The sequence below is a fragment of the Rhinoderma darwinii genome, chromosome 2 (genome assembly GCF_050947455.1).
Source record: "Rhinoderma darwinii isolate aRhiDar2 chromosome 2, aRhiDar2.hap1, whole genome shotgun sequence".
Lineage (NCBI taxonomy): Eukaryota > Metazoa > Chordata > Amphibia > Anura > Rhinodermatidae > Rhinoderma > Rhinoderma darwinii.
The window spans coordinates 481,479,574-481,502,922 of NC_134688.1; the positions used below are offsets into that span (position 1 = coordinate 481,479,574).

At 54.3% G+C, this 23,349-nt stretch overlaps 1 protein-coding gene across 1 annotated transcript in view; it reads left to right on the plus strand.

The window, feature by feature from the left end:
- Window positions 1-20,909, plus strand: part of LOC142743719 (immunoglobulin superfamily member 3-like) — a 43,284-nt gene extending 22,375 nt beyond the window's left edge. Inside the window, 9 exon segments of the mRNA XM_075854739.1 lie at window positions 761-928; window positions 931-1,110; window positions 1,113-1,148; window positions 1,456-1,857; window positions 3,279-3,683; window positions 16,382-16,783; window positions 17,001-17,417; window positions 17,880-18,278; window positions 19,570-20,909. Of these exon segments, the coding sequence (XP_075710854.1) occupies window positions 761-928; window positions 931-1,110; window positions 1,113-1,148; window positions 1,456-1,857; window positions 3,279-3,683; window positions 16,382-16,783; window positions 17,001-17,417; window positions 17,880-18,278; window positions 19,570-19,820 (2,660 nt within the window). The 3' untranslated portion in view covers window positions 19,821-20,909.
- Window positions 20,910-23,349: the final 2,440 nt, after the last annotated feature.

Sequence of the window (23,349 nt, forward strand, 5' to 3'; positions counted from 1 at the left end):
CAGTGATGTCAGTAACAGGGGGCGGGGCTGTGACAACCTCTCACACATGATATACAGGCTGGTTGTCAGTAGTAATAGATGAATAGCTGTGACTGTATATAAGATGTGTGGATCTCATGTCTGATCACAGTGTAATTATATTATATATCAGTGATGTCAGTAACAGGGGGCGGAGCTGTGACAACCTCTCACACATGATATACAGGCTGGTTGTCAGTAGTGATAGATGAATAGCTGTTACTGTATATAAGATGTGCGGATCTCATGTCTGATCACAGTGTAATTATATTATATATCAGTGATGTCAGTAACAGGGGGTGGGGCTGTGACAAACTCTCACACATGATATACAGGCTGGTTGTCAGTAGTAATAGATGAATAGCTGTTACTGTATATAAGATGTGTGGATCTCATGTCTGATCACATGTAATTATATTATATATCAGGGATGTCAGTAACAGGGGCGGGGCTGTGACAACCTCACACATGATATGCAGGCTGGTTGTCAGTAGTAATAGATGAATAGCTGTTACTGTATATAAGATGTGTGGATCTCATGTCTGATCACATGTAATTATATTATATATCAGGGATGTCAGTAACAGGGGGCGGAGCTGTGACAACCTCTCACACATGATATACAGGCTGGTTGTCAGTAGTAATAGATGAATAGCTGTTCCTGTATATAAGATGTTATTTTATTTCCATACGTATATTTTATACCTTGGTCACCGTTACATGATCCGTTTCTTCCCTATAGACAAGGAATTTCATGTGCGTCTGGAGACGGACCGTCGTACGTACAGCGCCGGGGAGGGCGCGGAGCTGCGGTGCATCATTGAGGCTCAGAATGCTGCAGATCGCACGTTCGCTGTGTCCTGGGCTTTTAACAGTTCAGTGATCGCCGGTCTGAGCCCTGGGGGGTTTCCTCGCTGACCGGAGACTACAGCCAGAGAGAGAGTCGTGGAGAGCTGCGTGTGGCCCGGGACAGTGACAGCATCTTCTCCCTCAAGATCTTTCGGCTTCGTCCAGAAGACAGCGGCAAATACAACTGCAGGGTGACCGAGAGGGAGAGGTCGGCGTCTGGAGAGATGGTGGACCGTGACAGCAAGAGCCAAAGAACATTCCCATCACGGTCTCACCTCTGAGTAAGTGACCATCACTGTCCACCCCTCTGAGCCCGCCCCCACCGTGGCGGTCCTTCGCCTCTGAGCCCACCCCACCGTGGCGGTCCTTCGCCTCTGAGCCCACCCCACCGTGGCGGTCCTCCCCTCTGGTATGTGATAATGGTCTGTGTGGTTTTGGGGCTCATCCCCTCTGAGCCCACCCCCACCGTGGCGGTCCTCCCTGGGGTATGTGATTGTCTCTGTGGTTTTGGGGCTCCTCCTGTGGCCGGATCTATGACCCGGGTCCCTCCTTGGTTTTCTCATGGTTCTTCATCTTGCTCTTTTGCAGGGACCTCCGTTACAGTCACCGTGGTGGTAAACTCCAGCGCGGTCTTGGAAGGCTCCCGTATCTTCTTGACTTGCTCGGTGGCCTCGCTGTTTGGTCCGCAGAGCCGCATATCTGCCTCGTGGCACCTCCAAGACGCACAAAACCGGCAACGAGAGGTGATCCAGCAAGATCGGGACGGCGTGACCTGGGCAAGTCAGGCGTACAGGGAGCGAGCCAGTGCTGGAGGTCTGCGGATGGTGAGGTCCGGCTCCGACACCTTCACCCTGGAGCTGGAGAGCAGTCAGCGCCAAGATGGCGGCTCATACGAATGCCGTGTCACAGAATGGCTGCCGAGCTACGACGGAGACTGGCAGAGGCTGGGTGAGAGGTCCGCCAAGACCAACGTGGATGTTACTTCTCTAGGTGAGTCACAGTCCGGGTACAAATAACGCAGAGTAATGCGTGTAACCAGATGGATTTACTCCAGTCACATCCAGAGCTGCCTCCACATATCTGCTGGCTGAGTAACTTGAAGCTCCAGAATCTCAGAGGGCCCGTCAGATGTCATTTATACTAATGGTCTCCTCATAGGGGGGCAAAGACTTTTGGGTCTCCTAAGGTATCAGGAAGCGACCACAACCTCTGCACCCCCTATAGTTACACCCCTGGTTGCTGCCACTTGGAGTCCCCCAGCACGGAGCTGACTGACACCCTTAACAGCTGCAATCCCATAATGCACTGCATTCTCATTACTCAGGGGCCGTGATGTCTTGTGAGATCAGAGCTGCAGTCTGAATTTGGATGCAGCTCTGGAGGTGATTTGTGTGTAAGCACGGGTGTACGCGACATAGGGCAGCTTATGCTAAAGGCCCGTGAGAAAAGGAGGCACCATCTCCGCCTGGTCCCATCTCCTTTGTGTTAAGCAGTTTTGGGAAATCAAGGTAATGAGGGTAATGAGGCCGCCTCCTCTATAGGATGTAATAGCAGAACGGTGACTGCAGCTCTGGATGTGACTGGAGTGTAAGACATGAGGATCACTGGCAGGGTTTGTAATTCCTGGCATGGGTCCATCGTGTGTGGAATGTGCTGTCACAATACGACTGGAGACAATGAGCGTAAGTGGCGCGACACGGCTGAGTGACTAGGAGTAGTGTCCGCGGTGAACACGGAGATCGACCTAAAGCAACAACCTTCCCAACCACTTCACTGGCACTTTCTCACCGCCATGTGATCGCTCAGTCATGTGACACGAGGGGGGTAACCGCGTCAGCATGTAGCCATACAACATAGTGGGATCAGCACAGAGGATTTCGGGAGAGGCGTAAGCTGAGATTGTGGAAAGTCACACACTGTGTTAAATAGTGAAAGGATGAGAGTCCACAGCAGCATAGAGTATTTCAGCAAATAGTGGTACTGATCATATGGGAGATTACAGACGGTCCGTTATAGTGAAAGAAGCAGCGTCCACAGCAGCACAGAGTATTTTAGCAAATGAGTGTGTAGATCTAATGGGAAGTCAGACTGAGACTTACATATAAAAAGGTGCAGGGTCCACAGCAGCACAAAGTATTACAGGAGAGGAGTGCACCGCTCTAATAGGAGGTCACAAGCGGAGTCACATAGTGGAAGGAGCAGGGTCCCCAGCAGCACAGAGTATGTCAGGAGAGGAGCGTGCAGATCTAATAGCAGGTCACAGACTGAGTCACCTAGTGGAAAGGGCAGGGTACCCAGCAGACTAAGCGTTATTTCGAGGAAGGGGCAGGGTCCCCAGCAGCACAGAGTATTTCAGGAGATGCCGGCTATTTCTGTGTGGTGATTCTCCTGTCTGCTTCCTCTTGTTCCAGATACAGGATTTGCGGTGACGGCCATCTCCCGCACTCCGGGCGTCAGCTATTATGACTCTTTTGACCTTCAGTGTATCCTCAAGCCTCATTATCCGCCCTGGGTGGGCATTTCGGTGACCTGGCGCTTCCAGCCCGTCAGTGGAGGGGACACACACGACCTGGTGACGTTCAGCCGCTCTGGCGGGGTCCAGTGGGGAGAGCGAGCTGGTAACTTCCGTGGTCGCAGCATTGTGGAGAAAGCCGATTCCAGCCACAACGTGCGTCTGAGCGTCAGCCGGGCCAGCGAGTCCGAGGCCGGGAAGTACCAGTGTATGGCCGAGCTGTGGAGGAGAGAATACAATGCCAGCTGGACCCGCCTGGCAGAGAGAACCTCCAACCTGCTGGAAATCAGAGTCCTGCGGCCAGGTGAGAGACCGGTCACCCAGCGGGGGAGGTGTGGAGGTCACTGCCAGACTGGTAAATCCACATTAATCCCCCCCCAGGTACACGCTCCGTCTATGATGACACGCTACCTCTGCTACCTGTCCAGACCCTCTATCCCTTATATACCCTATACACTCTACACCCTATACACTATATATACACTCTACACACACTGTATAGACCCTATACACTATATACACACCCTATACACTATCTATATACACGCCCTATACACATCCTATACACTATGTATACCCACTATATCTATACACCCTATACATTATATATACACACTGTATAGCCTCTATACACCATGTACACTATATAACAAACTATATACCACATACACTCCCTCTTCCACAACTATAATACACAATACGATTTTCTTTCTCTCTCTTGCACTCTTTTCCTCTCTGCAGTCTCAACCCCCCCCCCCCCCCCCCCCACCCTCCTTCTGCAGCTCATAAACTGGAAGCCATTAGTCGTGTCCCCCCGGATGTCCCGGCGCAGTCTTGCTCAATAATAACCGCCGCTCTGCGCCCAGAAGAGTCTTTAATGATAATTACAATCTGCAGATCCCCCTCCCCCACAGACGGAGGCGCGAGGAGTGGGAGGGGGGAGTAATGATAGAACATGATTGTCGGGGAACGTGGAGCCGGTATCTCTCCACCAAACCCCAGCACTCGGGATATAGATGAAAGACAATCTGTATATTATCTGTAGACGCCGGCTGTGTAGTAGAGCTGACAATCTGTATATTATCTGTAGACGCCGGCTGTGTAGTAGAGCTAACAATCTGTATATTATCTGTAGACGTCGGCTGTGTAGAAGAGCTGACGATCTGTATATTATCTGTAGACGCCGGCTGTGTGATGCAGAAGAGCTGACAATCTGTATATTATCTATAGACGTCGGCTGTGTGATGCAGAAGAGCTGACAATCTGTATATTATCTATAGACACCGGCTGTGTAGAAGAGCTGACAACCTGTATATTATCTATAGACGTCGACTGTGCAGTGCAAAAGAGCTGACAATCTGTATATTATCTGTAGACGCTCTTGGTTCCCCCTCTTCATTCTGTTGGGGATATTTTGTTTGTGCGCCTGATGTGACCTTCTGCGTCTTATTTATAAATACTCCGCCTCTTCCCTCCGTGGCTTCTCTGCCTCTTCCCTCCGTGGCTTCTCTGCCTCTTCCCTCCGTGGCTTCTCTGCCTCTTCCCTCCGTGGCTTCTCTGCCTCTTCCCTCCGTGGCTTCTCTGCCTCTTCCCTCTGTGGCTTCTGCTCCTCCTCCTCCTCCTCCTCTTCCTTCTGTGGCTTCTCCTCCTCTTCCTTCTGTGGCTTCTCCTCCTCCTCTTCCCTCTGTGGCTTCTCCTCCTCCTCCTCCTCTTCCCTCTGTGGCTTCTCCTCCTCCTCTTCCCTCTGTGGCTTCTCCTCCTCCTCCTCCTCTTCCCTCTGTGGCTTCTCCTCCTCCTCCTCCTCTTCCCTCTGTGGCTTCTCCTCCTCCTCCTCCTCCTCTTCCCTCTGTGGCTTCTCCTCCTCTTCCCTCTGTGGCTTCTCCTCTTCCTCCTCCTCTTCCCTCTGTGGCTTCTTCTTCTCCTCCTCCTCTTCCCTCTGTGGCTTCTTCTTCTCCTCCTCCTCTTCCCTCTGTGGCTTCTTCTTCTTCTTCTTCTTCTCCTCCTCCTCTTCCCTCTGTGGCTTCTTCTTCTCCTCCTCCTCCTCCTCCTCCTCCTCCTCCTCCTCTTCCCTCTGTGGCTTCTTCTTCTTCTCCTCCTCCTCCTCCTCCTCCTCCTCCTCCTCTTCCCTCTGTGGCTTCTTCTCCTCCTCCTCCTCCTCCTCCTCCTCTTCCCTCTGTGGCTTCTTCTCCTCCTCCTCCTCCTCCTCCTCCTCTTCCCTCTGTGGCTTCTTCTCCTCCTTCTCCTCCTCCTCCTCCTCCTCCTCCTCCTCCTCCTCCCTCTGTGGCTTCTTCTCCTCCTCCTCCTCCTCCTCCTCCTCCCTCTGTGGCTTCTTCTTCTCCTCCTCCTCCTCCTCCTCCTCCTCCTCCTCCTCCTCTTCCCTCTGTGGCTTCTTCTCCTCCTCCTCCTCCTCCTCCTCCTCCTCCTCTTCCCTCTGTGGCTTCTTCTCCTCCTCCTCCTCCTCCTCCCTCTGTGGCTTCTTCTCCTCCTCCTCCTCCTCCTCCTCCTCCTCCTCCCTCTGTGGCTTCTTCTTCTCCTCCTCCTCCTCCTCCTCCTCCTCCTCCTCCTCTTCCCTCTGTGGCTTCTCCTCCTCCTCCTCCTCTTCCCTCTGTGGCTTCTCCTCCTCCTCCTCCTCTTCCCTCTGTGGCTTCTCCTCCTCCTCTTCCCTCTGTGGCTCCTCCTCCTCCTCCTCCTCCTCCTCCTCTTCCCTCTGTGGCTTCTTCTCCTCCTCCTCCTCCTCCTCCTCCTCCTCCTCCTCCTCTTCCCTCTGTGGCTTCTTCTCCTCCTCCTCCTCCTCTTCCCTCTGTGGCTTCTTCTCCTCCTCCTCCTCCTCCTCCCTCTGTGGCTTCTTCTCCTCCTCCTCCTCCTCCTCCTCCTCCTCCTCCTCCTCCTCTTCCCTCTGTGGCTTCTCCTCCTCCTCCTCCTCTTCCCTCTGTGGCTTCTCCTCCTCCTCCTCCTCTTCCCTCTGTGGCTTCTCCTCCTCCTCTTCCCTCTGTGGCTTCTCCTCCTCCTCCTCCTCCTCCTCTTCCCTCTGTGGCTTCTCCTCCTCCTCCTCCTCCTCCTCCTCCTCCTCTTCCCTCTGTGGCTTCTCCTCTTCCCTCTGTGGCTTCTTCTTCTTCTTCTCCTCCTCTTCCCTCTGTGGCTTCTTCTTCTTCTTCTTCTCCTCCTCTTCCCTCTGTGGCTTCTTCTTCTTCTTCTTCTCCTCCTCTTCCCTCTGTGGCTTCTTCTTCTTCTTCTTCTCCTCCTCTTCCCTCTGTGGCTTCTTCTTCTTCTTCTCCTCCTCCTCCTCTTCCCTCTGTGGCTTCTCCTCCTCCTCCTCCTCCTCCTCCTCCTCCTCCTTCTCCTCCTCCCTCTGTGGCTTCTCCTCCTCCTCCTCCTCCTCCTCCTCCTCTTCCCTCTGTGGCTTCTTCTTCTTCTCCTCCTCCTCCTCCTCCTCCTCCTCCTCCTCCTCCTCCTCCTCCTCCTCTTCCCTCTGTGGCTTCTCCTTCTCCTCCTCCTCCTCCTCCTCCTCCTCCTCCTCCTCCTCTTCCCTCTGTGGCTTCTCCTTCTCCTCCTCCTCCTCCTCCTCCTCCTCCTCCTCCTCCTCTTCCCTCTGTGGCTTCTTCTTCTCCTTCTCCTTCTCCTCCTCCTCCTCCTCCTCCTCCTCCTCCTCCTCCTCCTCCTCCTCTCTCCCTCTGTGGCTTCTTCTTCTCCTTCTCCTTCTCCTCCTCCTCCTCCTCCTCCTCCTCCTCCTCTTCCCTCTGTGGCTTCTTCTCCTCCTCCTCCTCCTCCTCCTCCTCCTCTTCCCTCTGTGGCTTCTTCTCCTCCTCCTCCTCCTCCTCCTCCTCCTCTTCCCTCTGTGGCTTCTTCTCCTCCTCCTCCTCCTCCTCCTCCTCCTCTTCCCTCTGTGGCTTCTTCTCTCTCCTCCTCCTCCTCCTCCTCCTCCTCTTCCCTCTGTGGCTTCTTCTCCTCCTCCTCCTCCTCCTCCTCCTCCTCCTCTTCCCTCTGTGGCTTCTTCTCCTCCTCCTCCTCCTCCTCCTCCTCCTCCCTCTGTGGCTTCTTCTCCTCCTCCTCCTCCTCCTCCTCCTCCTCCTCCTCCCTCTGTGGCTTCTCCTCCTCCTCCTCCTCCTCCTCCTCCCTCTGTGGCTTCTCCTCCTCCTCCTCCCTCTGTGGCTTCTCCTCCTCCTCCTCCCTCTGTGGCTTCTCCTCCTCCTCCTCCCTCTGTGGCTTCTCCTCCTCCTCCTCCTCCTCCCTCTGTGGCTTCTTCTCCTCCTCCTCCTCCTCCTCCCTCTGTGGCTTCTTCTCCTCCTCCTCCTCCTCCTCCTCCCTCTGTGGCTTCTCCTCCTCCTCCTCCTCCTCCCTCTGTGGCTTCTTCTCCTCCTCCTCCTCCTCCTCCTCCTCCTCCTCCTCCCTCTGTGGCTTCTCCTCCTCCTCCCTCTGTGGCTTCTCCTCCTCCTCCCTCTGTGGCTTCTCCTCCTCCTCCTCCTCCTCCCTCTGTGGCTTCTCCTCCTCCTCCTCCTCCTCCCTCTGTGGCTTCTCCTCCTCCTCCTCCTCCTCCCTCTGTGGCTTCTCCTCCTCCTCCTCCTCCTCCCTCTGTGGCTTCTCCTCCTCCTCCTCCCTCTGTGGCTTCTCCTCCTCCTCCTCCCTCTGTGGCTTCTCCTCCTCCTCCTCCCTCTGTGGCTTCTCCTCCTCCTCCTCCCTCTGTGGCTTCTCCTCCTCCTCCTCCTCCTCCCTCTGTGGCTTCTCCTCCTCCTCCTCCTCCTCCTCCTCCTCCTCCTCCCTCTGTGGCTTCTTCTTCTCCTCCTCCTCCTCCTCCTCCTCCTCCTCCCTCTGTGGCTTCTTCTTCTCCTCCTCCTCCTCCTCCTCCTCCCTCTGTGGCGGCTTCTCCTCCTCCTCCTCCTCCTCCTCCTCCTCCTCCTCCTCCCTCTGTGGCTTCTTCTCCTCCTCCTCCTCCTCCTCCTCCTCCTCCTCCTCCTCTTCCCTCTGTGGCTTCTTCTCCTCCTCCTCCTCCTCCTCCTCCTCCTCCTCCTCTTCCCTCTGTGGCTTCTTCTCCTCCTCCTCCTCCTCCTCCTCCTCCTCCTCCTCTTCCCTCTGTGGCTTCTTCTCCTCCTCCTCCTCCTCCTCCTCCTCCTCCTCTTCCCTCTGTGGCTTCTTCTCCTCCTCCTCCTCCTCCTCCTCCTCCTCCTCCTCTTCCCTCTGTGGCTTCTTCTCCTCCTCCTCCTCCTCCTCCTCCTCCTCCTCCTCTTCCCTCTGTGGCTTCTTCTCCTCCTCCTCCTCCTCCTCCTCCTCCTCCTCCTCTTCCCTCTGTGGCTTCTTCTCCTCCTCCTCCTCCTCCTCCTCCTCCTCCTCCTCTTCCCTCTGTGGCTTCTTCTCCTCCTCCTCCTCCTCCTCCTCCTCCTCCTCCTCTTCCCTCTGTGGCTTCTTCTCCTCCTCCTCCTCCTCCTCCTCCTCCTCCTCCTCTTCCCTCTGTGGCTTCTTCTCCTCCTCCTCCTCCTCCTCCTCCTCCTCCTCCTCTTCCCTCTGTGGCTTCTTCTCCTCCTCCTCCTCCTCCTCCTCCTCCTCCTCCTCCTCTTCCCTCTGTGGCTTCTTCTCCTCCTCCTCCTCCTCCTCCTCCTCTTCCCTCTGTGGCTTCTCCTCCTCCTCCTCCTCCTCCTCCTCCTCCCTCTGTGGCTTCTTCTTCTCCTCCTCCTCCTCCTCCTCCTCCTCCCTCTGTGGCTTCTTCTTCTCCTCCTCCTCCTCCTCCTCCTCCTCCTCCCTCTGTGGCGGCTCCTCCTCCTCCTCCTCCCTCTGTGGCGGCTTCTCCTCCTCCTCCTCCTCCTCCCTCTGTGGCTTCTTCTCCTCCTCCTCCTCCTCCTCCTCCTCTTCCCTCTGTGGCTTCTCCTCCTCCTCCTCCTCCTCCTCCTCCTCCTCCTCCCTCTGTGGCTTCTTCTTCTCCTCCTCCTCCTCCTCCTCCTCCTCCCTCTGTGGCTTCTTCTTCTCCTCCTCCTCCTCCTCCTCCTCCTCCTCCTCCCTCTGTGGCTTCTCCTCCTCCTCCTCCTCCTCCTCCTCCTCCTCCTCCCTCTGTGGCTTCTTCTTCTCCTCCTCCTCCTCCTCCTCCTCCTCCTCCCTCTGTGGCTTCTTCTTCTCCTCCTCCTCCTCCTCCTCCTCCCTCTGTGGCGGCTTCTCCTCCTCCTCCTCCTCCTCCTCCTCCTCCTCCTCCTCCCTCTGTGGCTTCTTCTCCTCCTCCTCCTCCTCCTCCTCCTCCTCCTCCTCCCCCTCCTCTTCCCTCTGTGGCTTCTTCTCCTCCTCCTCCTCCTCCTCCTCCTCCTCCTCTTCCCTCTGTGGCTTCTTCTCCTCCTCCTCCTCCTCCTCCTCCTCCTCCTCTTCCCTCTGTGGCTTCTTCTCCTCCTCCTCCTCCTCCTCCTCCTCCTCCTCCTCTTCCCTCTGTGGCTTCTTCTCCTCCTCCTCCTCCTCCTCCTCCTCCTCCTCTTCCCTCTGTGGCTTCTTCTCCTCCTCCTCCTCCTCCTCCTCCTCCTCCTCTTCCCTCTGTGGCTTCTTCTCCTCCTCCTCCTCCTCCTCCTCCTCCTCCTCCTCTTCCCTCTGTGGCTTCTTCTCCTCCTCCTCCTCCTCCTCCTCCTCCTCCTCCTCTTCCCTCTGTGGCTTCTTCTCCTCCTCCTCCTCCTCCTCCTCCTCCTCCTCCTCCTCTTCCCTCTGTGGCTTCTTCTCCTCCTCCTCCTCCTCCTCCTCCTCCTCCTCTTCCCTCTGTGGCTTCTTCTCCTCCTCCTCCTCCTCCTCCTCCTCCTCCTCTTCCCTCTGTGGCTTCTTCTCCTCCTCCTCCTCCTCCTCCTCCTCCTCCTCTTCCCTCTGTGGCTTCTTCTCCTCCTCCTCCTCCTCCTCCTCCTCTTCCCTCTGTGGCTTCTCCTCCTCCTCCTCCTCCTCCTCCTCCTCCTCCCTCTGTGGCTTCTTCTTCTCCTCCTCCTCCTCCTCCTCCTCCTCCCTCTGTGGCTTCTTCTTCTCCTCCTCCTCCTCCTCCTCCTCCTCCTCCCTCTGTGGCGGCTCCTCCTCCTCCTCCTCCCTCTGTGGCGGCTTCTCCTCCTCCTCCTCCTCCTCCTCCTCCTCCTCTTCCCTCTGTGGCTTCTTCTCCTCCTCCTCCTCCTCCTCCTCCTCTTCCCTCTGTGGCTTCTCCTCCTCCTCCTCCTCCTCCTCCTCCTCCTCCCTCTGTGGCTTCTTCTTCTCCTCCTCCTCCTCCTCCTCCTCCTCCCTCTGTGGCTTCTTCTTCTCCTCCTCCTCCTCCTCCTCCTCCTCCTCCCTCTGTGGCGGCTCCTCCTCCTCCTCCTCCCTCTGTGGCGGCTTCTCCTCCTCCTCCTCCTCCTCCCTCTGTGGCTTCTTCTCCTCCTCCTCCTCCTCCTCCTCCTCTTCCCTCTGTGGCTTCTCCTCCTCCTCCTCCTCCTCCTCCTCCTCCTCCCTCTGTGGCTTCTTCTTCTCCTCCTCCTCCTCCTCCTCCTCCTCCCTCTGTGGCTTCTTCTTCTCCTCCTCCTCCTCCTCCTCCTCCTCCTCCCTCTGTGGCTTCTTCTTCTCCTCCTCCTCCTCCTCCTCCTCCTCCTCCTCTTCCCTCTGTGGCTTCTTCTCCTCCTCCTCCTCCTCCTCCTCCTCCTCCTCTTCCCTCTGTGGCTTCTTCTCCTCCTCCTCCTCCTCCTCCTCCTCCTCCTCTCTTCCCTCTGTGGCTTCTTCTTCTCCTCCTCCTCCTCCTCCTCCTCCTCTCTTCCCTCTGTGGCTTCTTCTTCTCCTCCTCCTCCTCCTCCTCCTCCTCCTCTTCCCTCTGTGGCTTCTTCTCCTCCTCCTCCTCCTCCTCCTCCTCTTCCCTCTGTGGCTTCTCCTCCTCCTCCTCCTCCTCCTCCTCCTCCCTCTGTGGCTTCTTCTTCTCCTCCTCCTCCTCCTCCTCCTCCTCCCTCTGTGGCTTCTTCTTCTCCTCCTCCTCCTCCTCCTCCTCCTCCTCCCTCTGTGGCGGCTCCTCCTCCTCCTCCTCCCTCTGTGGCGGCTTCTCCTCCTCCTCCTCCTCCCTCTGTGGCTTCTTCTCCTCCTCCTCCTCCTCCTCCTCCTCTTCCCTCTGTGGCTTCTCCTCCTCCTCCTCCTCCTCCTCCTCCTCCCTCTGTGGCTTCTTCTTCTCCTCCTCCTCCTCCTCCTCCTCCTCCCTCTGTGGCTTCTTCTTCTCCTCCTCCTCCTCCTCCTCCTCCTCCTCTGTGGCTTCTTCTTCTCCTCCTCCTCCTCCTCCTCCTCCCCCTCTGTGGCTTCTTCTTCTCCTCCTCCTCCTCCTCCTCCTCCTCCTCCCTCTGTGGCGGCTCCTCCTCCTCCTCCTCCTCCTCCTCCTCCTCCTCCTCCTCCTCCTCCTCCTCCTCTTCCCTCTGTGGCTTCTTCTCCTTCTCCTCCTCCTCCTCCTCCTCCTCCTCCTCCTCTTCCCTCTGTGGCTTCTTCTTCTTCTCCTCCTCCTCCTCCTCCTCCTCCTCCTCCTCCTCTTCCCTCTGTGGCTTCTTCTCCTCCTCCTCCTCCTCCTCCTCCTCCTCCTCCTCCTCCTCTTCCCTCTGTGGCTTCTTCTCCTCCTCCTCCTCCTCCTCCTCCTCCTCCTCTTCCCTCTGTGGCTTCTTCTCCTCCTCCTCCTCCTCCTCCTCCTCCTCCTCCTCCTCCTCTTCCCTCTGTGGCTTCTTCTTCTCCTCCTCCTCCTCCTCCTCCTCCTCCTCCTCCTCCTCTTCCCTCTGTGGCTTCTTCTCTCCTCCTCCTCCTCCTCCTCCTCCTCCTCCTCCTCCTCTTCCCTCTGTGGCTTCTTCTCCTCCTCCTCCTCCTCCTCCTCCTCCTCCTCCTCTTCCTCTGTGGCTTCTTCTCCTCCTCCTCCTCCTCCTCCTCCTCCTCCTCCTCCTCCTCCTCCTCTTCCCTCTGTGGCTTCTTCTCCTCCTCCTCCTCCTCCTCCTCCTCCTCTTCCCTCTGTGGCTTCTTCTCCTCCTCCTCCTCCTCCTCCTCCTCCTCTTCCCTCTGTGGCTCCTTCTCCCCCCTCCTTCTCCTCCCTCTTCCCTCTGTGGCTCCTTCTCCTCCTTCTCTTCCCTCTATGGCTCCTTCTCCCCTTCTTCTCCTCCTTCTTCCCTCTGTGGCTCCTTCTTCTCCTCCCTCTGTGGCTCCTTCTCCTCCTTCTTCTCTTCCCTCTGTGGCTCCTTCTCCCCCTTCTTCTCCTCCCTCTTCCCTCTGTGGCTCCTTCTCCCCCTTCTTCTCCTCCTTCTCCTCTTCCCTCTGTGGCTCCTTCTCCTCCTTCTCCTCTTCCCTCTGTGGCTCCTTCTCCCCCTTCTTCTCCTCCTTCTCCTCCCTCTTCCCTCTGTGGCTCATTCTTCTCCTCCTTCTCCTCCCTCTTCCCTCTGTGGCTCCTTCTTCTCCTCCCTCTTCCCTCTGTGGATCCTTCTCCCCCTTCTTCTCCTCCCTCTTCCCTCTATGGCTCCTTCTCCCCTTCTTCTCCTCCTTCTTCCCTCTGTGGCTCCTTCTTCTCCTCCCTCTGTGGCTCCTTCTCCCCCTTCTTCTCCTCCCTCTTCCCTCTGTGGCTCCTTCTCCCCCTTCTTCTCCTCCCTCTGTGGCTCCTTCTCCCCCTTCTTCTCCTCCCTCTTCCCTCTATGGCTCCTTCTCCCCCTTCTTCTCCTCCTTCTCCTCCCTCTTCCCTCTGTGGCTCCTTCTCCCCCTTCTTCTCCTCCCTCTTCCCTCTGTGGCTCCTTCTCCCCCTTCTTCTCCTCCCTCTGTGGCTCCTTCTCCCCCTTCTTCTCCTCCCTCTTCCCTCTATGGCTCCTTCTCCCCCTTCTTCTCCTCCTTCTCCTCCCTCTTCCCTCTGTGGCTCCTTCTCCCCCTTCTTCTCCTCCTTCTCCCCTCTGTGGCTCCTTCTCCCCCTTCTTCTCCTCCTTCTCCTCCCTCTTCCCTCTGTGGCTCATTCTTCTTCTCCTCCTTCTCCTCCCTCTTCCCTCTGTGGCTCCTTCTTCTCCTCCCTCTTCCCTCTGTGGATCCTTCTCCCCCTTCTTCTCCTCCCTCTTCCCTCTATGGCTCCTTCTCCCCTTCTTCTCCTCCTTCTTCCCTCTGTGGCTCCTTCTTCTCCTCCCTCTGTGGCTCCTTCTCCCCCTTCTTCTCCTCCCTCTTCCCTCTGTGGCTCCTTCTCCCCCTTCTTCTCCTCCCTCTGTGGCTCCTTCTCCCCCTTCTTCTCCTCCCTCTTCCCTCTATGGCTCCTTCTCCCCCTTCTTCTCCTCCTTCTCCTCCCTCTTCCCTCTGTGGCTCCTTCTCCCCCTTCTTCTCCTCCCTCTTCCCTCTGTGGCTCCTTCTCCCCCTTCTTCTCCTCCCTCTTCCCTCTGTGGCTCCTTCTCCCCCTTCTTCTCCTCCTTCTCCTCCCTCTTCCCTCTGTGGCTCCTTCTCCCCCTTCTTCTCCTCCTTCTCCCCTCTGTGGCTCCTTCTCCCCCTTCTTCTCCTCCTTCTCCCCTCTGTGGCTCCTTCTCCCCCTTCTTCTCTCCTCTGTGGCTCCTTCTCCCCCTTCTCCTCCTTCTTCCCTCTGTGGCTCCTTCTCCCCCTTCTTCTCCTCCTTCTCCTCCCTCTTCCCTCTGTGGCTCATTCTTCTCCTCCTTCTCCTCCCTCTTCCCTCTGTGGCTCCTTCTTCTCCTCCCTCTTCCCTCTGTGGATCCTTCTCCCCCTTCTTCTCCTCCCTCTTCCCTCTGTGGATCCTTCTCCCCCTTCTTCTCCTCCCTCTTCCCTCTGTGGATCCTTCTCCCCCTTCTTCTCCTCCCTCTTCCCTCTGTGGCTCCTTCTCCCCTTCTTCTCCTCCTTCTTCCCTCTGTGGCTCCTTCTTCTCCTCCCTCTGTGGCTCCTTCTCCCCCTTCTTCTCCTCCCTCTTCCCTCTGTGGCTCCTTCTCCCCCTTCTTCTCCTCCCTCTGTGGCTCCTTCTCCCCCTTCTTCTCCTCCCTCTTCCCTCTATGGCTCCTTCTCCCCCTTCTTCTCCTCCTTCTCCTCCCTCTTCCCTCTGTGGCTCCTTCTCCCCCTTCTTCTCCTCCCTCTGTGGCTCCTTCTCCCCCTTCTTCTCCTCCCTCTTCCCTCTATGGCTCCTTCTCCCCTTCTTCTCCTCCTTCTCCTCCCTCTTCCCTCTGTGGCTCCTTCTCCCCCTTCTTCTCCTCCTTCTCCCCTCTGTGGCTCCTTCTCCCCCTTCTTCTCCTCCTTCTCCCCTCTGTGGCTCCTTCTCCCCCTTCTTCTCTCCTCTGTGGCTCCTTCTCCCCCTTCTTCTCCTCCTTCTTCCCTCTGTGGCTCCTTCTCCCCCTTCTTCTCCTCCTTCTCCCCTCTGTAGCTCCTTCTCCCCTTCTTCTCCCCCTTCTTCTCCCCTTTTCTTCTCCCCCTACCTCTGTGGCTCCTTCTCCTCCTTCTTCTCCTTCTCATTCTGTGGCTCCTTCTCCTCCTCCTCCTCCTCCTCCTCCTCCTCCTCCTCCTTCTCCTCTTCATTCTGTGGCTCCTGCTTCTCCTCTTCATTCTGTGGCTCCTTCTCCTCCTCCTCCTCCTCCTTCTCCTCTTCATTCTGTGGCTCCTCCTCCTCCTCCTCTTTATTCTGTGGCTCCTCCTCCTCCTCCTCCTCCTCCTCCTCTTCATTCTGTGGCTCCTCCTTCTCCTCTTCATTCTGTGGCTCCTCCTTCTCCTCTTCATTCTGTGGCTCCTCCTCCTCCTCCTCCTCCTCTTCATTCTGTGTCTCCTTCTCCTTCTCCTCTTCATTCTGTGGCTCCTCCTCCTCCTCCTCCTCCTCTTCATTCTGTGGCTCCTCCTTCTCCTCTTCATTCTGTGGCTCCTCCTTCTCCTCTTCATTCTGTGGCTCCTTCTCCTCCTCCTCCTCCTTCTCCTCCTCCTTCTCCTCTTCATTCTGTGGCTCCTTCTCCTCCTCCTTCTCCTCTTCATTCTGTGGCTCCTCCTCTTCCTTCTCCTCTTCATTCTGTGGCTCCTCCTCCTCCTCCTTCTCCTCTTCATTCTGTGGCTCCTTCTCCTCTTCCCTCTGTGGCTCCTCCATAGTCTGACATGTCCTGGTTTGATTAAAATTTGGCACAGATTTATTGTAATCCTGGTGTATAAAGGGTTAATCAATAGTCAACTCTGCGTATATAGGGTCCATTTACGGGGATCCCAGTGTATATAGGGCATATTTATAGTCAACTTCACATATATAGGGATCTCTGTCTATATAAGGTCCATTTACCGTAATTGCAGTGTATATAGGGTCCATTTATAGTGATTCCACGCAGGAGCTATATCTTAGGATATATTTTTATATATCCCAGTATATAATGGGTATGTTATAGGATCCCAGTATGGATCGGATTATTTCGTTAGCACGCTGGCTCATTTGCATAATCTGTCGCTTTGCATTCTGGTCCTGCTGACCCTCATTAACGTACGATGCGGGTGTTTTGTGGTCTCCCTATTTCTGCGCTGTCCTCCGCGTCGTACGCCCACTCCCCGGGACTCTGTACATGTGGTTCCCCTGGAAACGTAGGTCTCCATAGCAACGGTTGCCTGGGAGGGAGGTGATCGCAGTCTGCGGGTCCCAGTATCAATCGGGAACAGGAAGCGATGAAGCGATGTGTGGGGGGGGACACTGCGCCCTGTGGGGGGGCTATACTAGTTGTCACCCAGCTTTCCCAGATTCATGAATGGCACATATTCCTAGTTAAGTACTGATAAGATTACAGCTCCCCCACAGATTGTCACTCAGCTTTCCTACAGTCCCGAATGGCAAATCTACCATATTATGTAGCGATGGGAGTAGGGGATGTATGATGGTATAAATAGCAGATTAACTTTCAGGTGTCTGGAAAAGCTGAGTGACACACCGTGTCGGGAGCTGTGACGATGGTTTTCACCCAGATTTCCCGGACTCTTGAATGGCGGATACAATACATGATTCAATAAGCTTGTATAGGGCTTGTCATCCAGCTTTCCTGGACTCCTGAATGACCGCTATGTATTGAGGTCCAGGCAGGTTTACATCTCCTCGTGTCTGTCTTTCAGTGTCGCGGTTGCAGGTCGGTAAGGGGACGCGTTCTGTGGCGGTGCTGGAGGGTGCGGCGGTGACCCTGACCTGCGCGGTGCGGGCTCAGAGCGGCCCGGACTCCCGCTTCTCAGTGCTGTGGTTCGCCCAGGAGCCCTCGGGGGCCGACGGGAAGCTGATTGTGCGCAGCGGGGCCGGCATGGAGTACGGGACTTACGCCGAGGAGGCGGATCTGAAGGACCGGCTGCAGCTGGAGGAGCTGACCCCCGGACACTACACACTCACCCTGCTGGGGGCACGGCAGGAGGACAGTGGCGGCTACTACTGCCAGGTGGAGGAGTGGATGCTGGACCCCAACCAGGCCTGGTACCAGCTCGCCAAGGACGCATCAGGACTGACGGAGGTCGCAGTGAAAATGCCCGGTGAGAAGTGGGGCACAATGGCGGCCAGCCGGTGGTGTATGGGGGAAAGAGGGCGCCGGCCGGTGGTGCACGGTGTAGAGGGGGTCGCCGGCCGGTGGTGCACGGTGTAGAGGGGGCGCCGGCCCGTATTTTATGGTATAGAGGGGGCACTGTATGTGATGACATTGGTCAGTGATGCCAGCACCATGTTGACCCATGTGCCCCTTCATCTCCACAGAAAACAACCTGCGGGTGGATCCGCTCCCTCGGAATATTTCCTCCTTGGAGGGTGACAGCTTCACGGTGACGTGCCCGGTGCTGAATCGTACTCTGCCGCAGTCTCGCCTGTCCCTGGAGTGGTTGGTCTGGAGGGCAGGAGAGCCTGAGAGGAGGATGGTGGCCAGGATATCCCCAGATGGCATCACTCTGCCCCCCACTGAGGATGAAGAGAGAGGGAGCTTGGAGCTGCCCAGTCGCTTCCATCTCTGGCAGCCGTCGCCCGGGGTCTACACCCTCACCCTACACCGGGCCGAGGAGCAGGACAGCGGAGCCTACAGCTGCCGGGTACAGGAATGGCTGCAGGACCCCAGGGGGCAGTGGTACAAGCGGGCGGACGAGCGATCAGCCGCCACCTACGTCAGTGTGCGGCGCCCAGGTGAGTGCTACAACCCGTGTGCGTGTTTGTGTGTGTATTATATCCGTCCAGTCCCTGATACTTTCTAACAGCTTGAACCTCGTTTCCTCCTTTTCAATAACTATGCTTGCTGTTAAACCTGTACAGCCCTAACACTTCCTGAAGCTTTGCTACAATGTATCGCTGTAAACCATCCTCTGTGAGGTAAACGCATCAGCGGAACAAAGCTCTGTCCTGATAGTTTGTTACAATGTATCAGTGCAGGTAAAATGAATTCTTGTGTCCTGGAGTCCAGGCCATTTATCTCCGAGGATTGTCTAGACTGGATAAAATTGTAACAAATGCTCAGCTGTGTGAGCATGACTAAGTCAGGACCGGTATTCAGTCACTAGATATGTTAGCATGTTCGCATTCACCAACTGCAAGCAGAGATCTTGAAGATGTTAAGCACACTGACAGAACACCCGTCTTGTCTCCCCTCAGATGCAGACCTGCTGCTGGACGCTGCGCCCCTCAATGTTTCGGTGCTGGACGGCGGCCATGTTACCCTGGACTGCACCGTCTTGTCCCGCTCGCGGCCTGATTCGCAGCTGGCGGTGTCCTGGTCTTTTCACAGCCGGAGTCGGGGGGCGGAGGCTGAGACCATCCTGACCACGGACCGCTCCGGTGTGTGGAGCCCGCTCGCCCCGCGCTGGGAGGGCCGCCTGCAACAGCTCCAGCTCTCGCCCACCATGTATAAGATGAGGATCCCTCAGGCCAGCCGGGCGGATTCCGGGAATTACACGTGTTCTGTCCAGGAGTGGATGATGGGGCCTCGCGGGGTCTGGTACCTGCTGGCCCAGGATGAGAGTCTGGTAGGATGGGTCGCCGTGCAGAGCAAGGGTAAGTGGGGGGCAAACGTCCGGTTACAGGGTAAATCTCCATGTAGCGCCAATTAACTGGAAATCCGGAGATTCTCGTACTGACGCAGAGTTACATCATGTCTTATACTCCAGTCACAACCAGAGCTGCATCCACAATTTTGTGTGATGTCATGTCTTATACTCCAGCCACAACCAGAGCTGCATCCACAATTCTGTGTGATGTCATGTCTTATACTCCAGTCACAACCAGCACTGCATTCACAATTCTGCTGTGACATCATATCTTATATTCCAGTCACAACCGGAGCTGCATCCACAATTCTGTATGATGTCATAGCTTATACTCAAGTCACAACCAGAGCTGCATTCACAATTCTGCTGTGACATCATATCTTATGCTCCAGCCACGTTCAGAGCTGCACCCACACTGGTGGATGCTGTTCCTTGGTATTGAACAGCACTGTGCTAACGCTACATTTCCCACAACGCAGAACGGCCAGGTTCCCACGTAGCATAAACGCTGCAGAATTTCCGCAACGGAATTGTGCGCGGAAATTCCACCACATTTACAGTGGATGAGATTTAGTAAAACTCCGGCCGACGCTGCGAAAAAAAAATGCAGCGAAAACGTTAAAAAACAGAACTCTCTGCTCCTTCTCCCTCCTCCGGTCCGGCCTCCCTGGATGACGTTGCGTCCCATGAGACTGTCGCAGCCAATCACAGACTGCAGTGTCACATGGCCTGCAACGTCACTGGAGCGGAGGAGGGAGGGGTAAGTGTGAACGGCTTCTTCCGCAGTGGATGTTATGCGGGTGCCGGGTCGGACACGTTGCATGACTTTTTACGCAGCGCATCCGTCCTGCGGGAACCCGGCCTAAAAAAGAACCTGAGTTAACAGGAAGGCCCCATGAAAACGACCGTAAAAATCTCCGTAATTACGGACCCGCCCAGTTCTATTGGCCGCGGACACCTTTCCGTAGAGTAGAACCGTGCCGTGAAATATGGAGCATGTCCTACTTTTCTTTTTTTGTACTTTGTATGGGAGCACGGCACAAAAAATCGGCCAGCTGTGATTACGGGCATGGCCGTGTGCATGAGGCCAAAATCATCAGAATTGTGACTGCAGCTCTGGGTGTGATTGGAGTTCAGCGCAGTTCTGTAAGGAGGTGGAGCGGTTACACCACGCGGCAGAGATTTACAATGTAACATTAGATGAGGGTTCTGATCATGTGACGGGCGCTCACAGTTGGTTCCGTCCCGTTGTTGCCTGGCCCTCGGTGTTATCATCCATGTTTTTGTTTTATCGGCAGAATCCAGCCTGCAGTCCGTCATCTGCTCCAATGACGCGCTCTTCTACCTGGTCTTCTTCTATCCCTTCCCCATCTTCGGCATCCTCATCATCACCATCCTGCTGGTGAGGTTCCGCAGCCGACCATCCAGCAAGACTGGCGAGGGCAAAAACGGTGTGCCGCTCTTATGGATCAAGGAGCCGCACCTGAATTACTCCCCCACCTGCCTGGAGCCGCCCGTGCTCAGCATCCACCCGGGCACCATTGACTAAGCGGCTGTGCCAGCTCCAGCAGCCAAGCTCATCTCAGCCTGGGGGGAAACTGGGCACTGAGCCAGGACCCGGGGGCATTTGTGCTGGGCACTGGAACGTTTCCCCTGGCCTCAGCCAAAGCTTTGTATATCTGCTCCATGGAAAGCGGGGTGCCCCTCGTCTACACCAGGAATGAGGCGCAGGGACAATGCCCGTCATGGTACGTCCTTCCTTTCTCGGATGACTTGCTGGCAGTGCCCCCCGCTCTGGCAGTGGGGGGAGGGTATGGACTCAAGCAGCAAGAGATTGTATCATTTCTTTCAGAGCGACTTCACCCACATGATGTTTGTGTGGCCCCCGGGGGCCCTCTGGGACCCGCCGCTCTTCTCGCCCGGACAGACGTGTGCCATAACGTGTCTGCTAAATGCCCAGCGGGGTCTCTTGTATGCGCCCGCCGCCTGTATCGGGCCCCGCGCTGCCTGTGGGTCGTTATTTTTTATTGTACATCTCGTTTTTAACCCTTTCCTGTATGTTTCTTTGTTGCACTGCGGTATTATGGTTTGAGCGCTGTCCGGCCGCGCTGCCGGTGCTGCCAGAAGGACCCATCTTGTAGTAATACACTCCAGGAGTGAAAGTGTTAATTGAGGGGGTTTCAGGGGGTCCGGTAACTTATTGGGATCATTGGCCCCGTCTTCCTTACCCGCAGGGCAGCCATTTTGAATCCGGTGGCGCAGGATGGCTCACGAATGGGACAAGCCAATGTCAGTTCATGTAAATATGCGCCCCCTGCTGGAAATAGTCTTCCGTTTTATACCGATTTCATTCCCATCCGGATTCCTCATTAAACGCATTTCCAAAATCCGGATCCATCAGACGCCATCTCTGCGGCGCCACCGCTGCGCCCACCGTCACCGGCTACTCTGGACCACTCACCAAAACCGGATCGGTGCTCCGGCCACTGGTGGTGAAATGGCTAATAAGAGGACTGAACCGCGGCCTGCGTAAGAGCGACTGCCGCCCGCTCGCCCCCTCCTCTATCTTGTGATATGTTGCACTGAGCTTGTTTTTTTATGATCTTCATTTGACAACAGTAAAGTCCGTGTTCTGTTACCTTCGCGTGCGGCTCGTTACTGCTGTGTGAGTGCTGGTGTGACCGCCACATGGGGGAGGGGCATAAAACATGACTCCACCCACATAATGAACCCCCCCAGGTGCTCCTCACGGGCCGCCCAATACGTCACTTCCAGAACTGCTCTGCCTGCTGACACCCAGACCGGAAGCAGCAGCCGCAGTCCGCCATGTGGAACACACTAGAGAATCGACTTTAGTCACAGAGTCACACAGCTGCGTACACGTCACGGCCTCATCCCCTCCGCTACACGTCTGACACATTATTACTATTACTCTGTTATGTGGCTGTAGATGTGGTGGGGGCAGAAATGTCGTGTGAAAGCCACAGATTTGGTGTTTTATTTTCCCTCTTAATGTACGTTTACAGAAATGACTGATGACTGGACGAGTGTGATGTCATAACTGTGCGGAGAGTCTGACCAATCAGCTGCATTCCCTGCTGCTTCACCCTCCTCTCCGCCTATATACAAAAACCACATCCGGGGACACACAACACAAACTAAAAGCTTCTACAAGACGATAAAGGGAATGTTTATAAAGAAACAACACGTACACTTCAAAAATCTGTGCCCAAGTTATACCAGCTGTACATATATAATTATATACAGAATATACCCAGGTTACACCAGCATGCTCCATATCACTATATACAAGAAGATGTATAACTTATACCAGCTGTACATGTATAATTATATACAGGAGATACCCAGGATATACCAGCATGCTCCATATCACTATATACAAGAAGATATATAACTTATACCAGCTGTACATATATAATTATATACAGAAGATACCCAGGTTATACCAGCATGATCCATATCACTATATACAGGAAGATGTATAACTTATACCAGCTGTGCATATATATTTATATACAGAAGATACCCAGGTTATACCAGCATGCTCCATATCACTATATACAAGAAGATGTATAACTTATACCAGCTGTACATATATAATTATATACAGGAGATACCCAGGTTATACCAGCATGCTCCATATCACTATATACAAGAAGATGTATAACTTATACCAGCTGTACATATATAATTATATACAGGAGATACCCAGGTTATACCAGCATGCTCCATATTACTATATACAAGAAGATGTATAACTTATACCAGCTGTACATATATAATTATATACAGAAGATACCCATGTTATACCAGCATGCTCCATATCACTATATACAAGAAGATGTATAACTTATACCAGCTGTACATATCTAATTATATACAGGAGATACCCAGGTTATACCAGCATGCTCCATATCACTATATACAAGAAGATGTATAACTTATACCAGCTGTACATATCTAATTATATACAGGAAATACCCAGGTTATACCAGCATGCTCCATATCACTATATACAAGATGTATAACTTATACCAGCTGTACATATATAATTATATACAGAAGATACCCAGGTTATACCAGCATGCTCCATATCACTATATACAAGAAGATGTATAACTTATACCAGCTGTACATATATAATTATATACAGGAGATACCCAGGTTATACCAGCATGCTCCATATCACTATATACAAGAAGATGTATAACTTATACCAGCTGTACATATATAATTATATACAGGAAATACCCAGGTTATACCAGCATGCTCCATATCACTATATACAAGAAGATGTATAACTTATACCAGCTATACATATATAATTATATACAGAAGATACCCAGGTTATACCAGCATGCTCCATATCACTATATACAAGAAGATGTATAACTTATACCAGCTGTACATATATAATTATATACAGAATATACCCAGGTTATACCAGCATGCTCCATATCACTATATACAAGAAGATGTATAACTTATACCAGCTGTACATATATAATTATATACAGGAGATACCCAGGTTATACCAGCATGCCCCATATCACTATATACAAGAAGATGTATAACTTATACCAGCTGTACATATATAATTATATACAGAAGACACACAGGTTATACCAGCATGCTCCATATCACTATATACAAGAAGATGTATAACTTATACCAGCTGTACATATATAATTATATACAGGAGATACCCAGGTTATACCAGCATGCTCCATATCACTATATACAAGAAGTATAACTTATACCAGCTGTACATATATAATTATATACAGAAGATACCCAGGTTATACCAGCATGCTCCATATCACTATATACAAGAAGATGTATAACTTATACCAGCTGTACATATATAATTATATACAGAAGATACCCAGGTTATACCAGCATGCTCCATATCACTATATACAAGAAGATGTATAACTTATACTAGCTGTACATATATAATTATATACAGAAGATACCCAGGTTATACCAGCATTCCCCATATCACTATATACAGGAAGATGTATAACTTATACCAGCTGTACATATATAATTATATA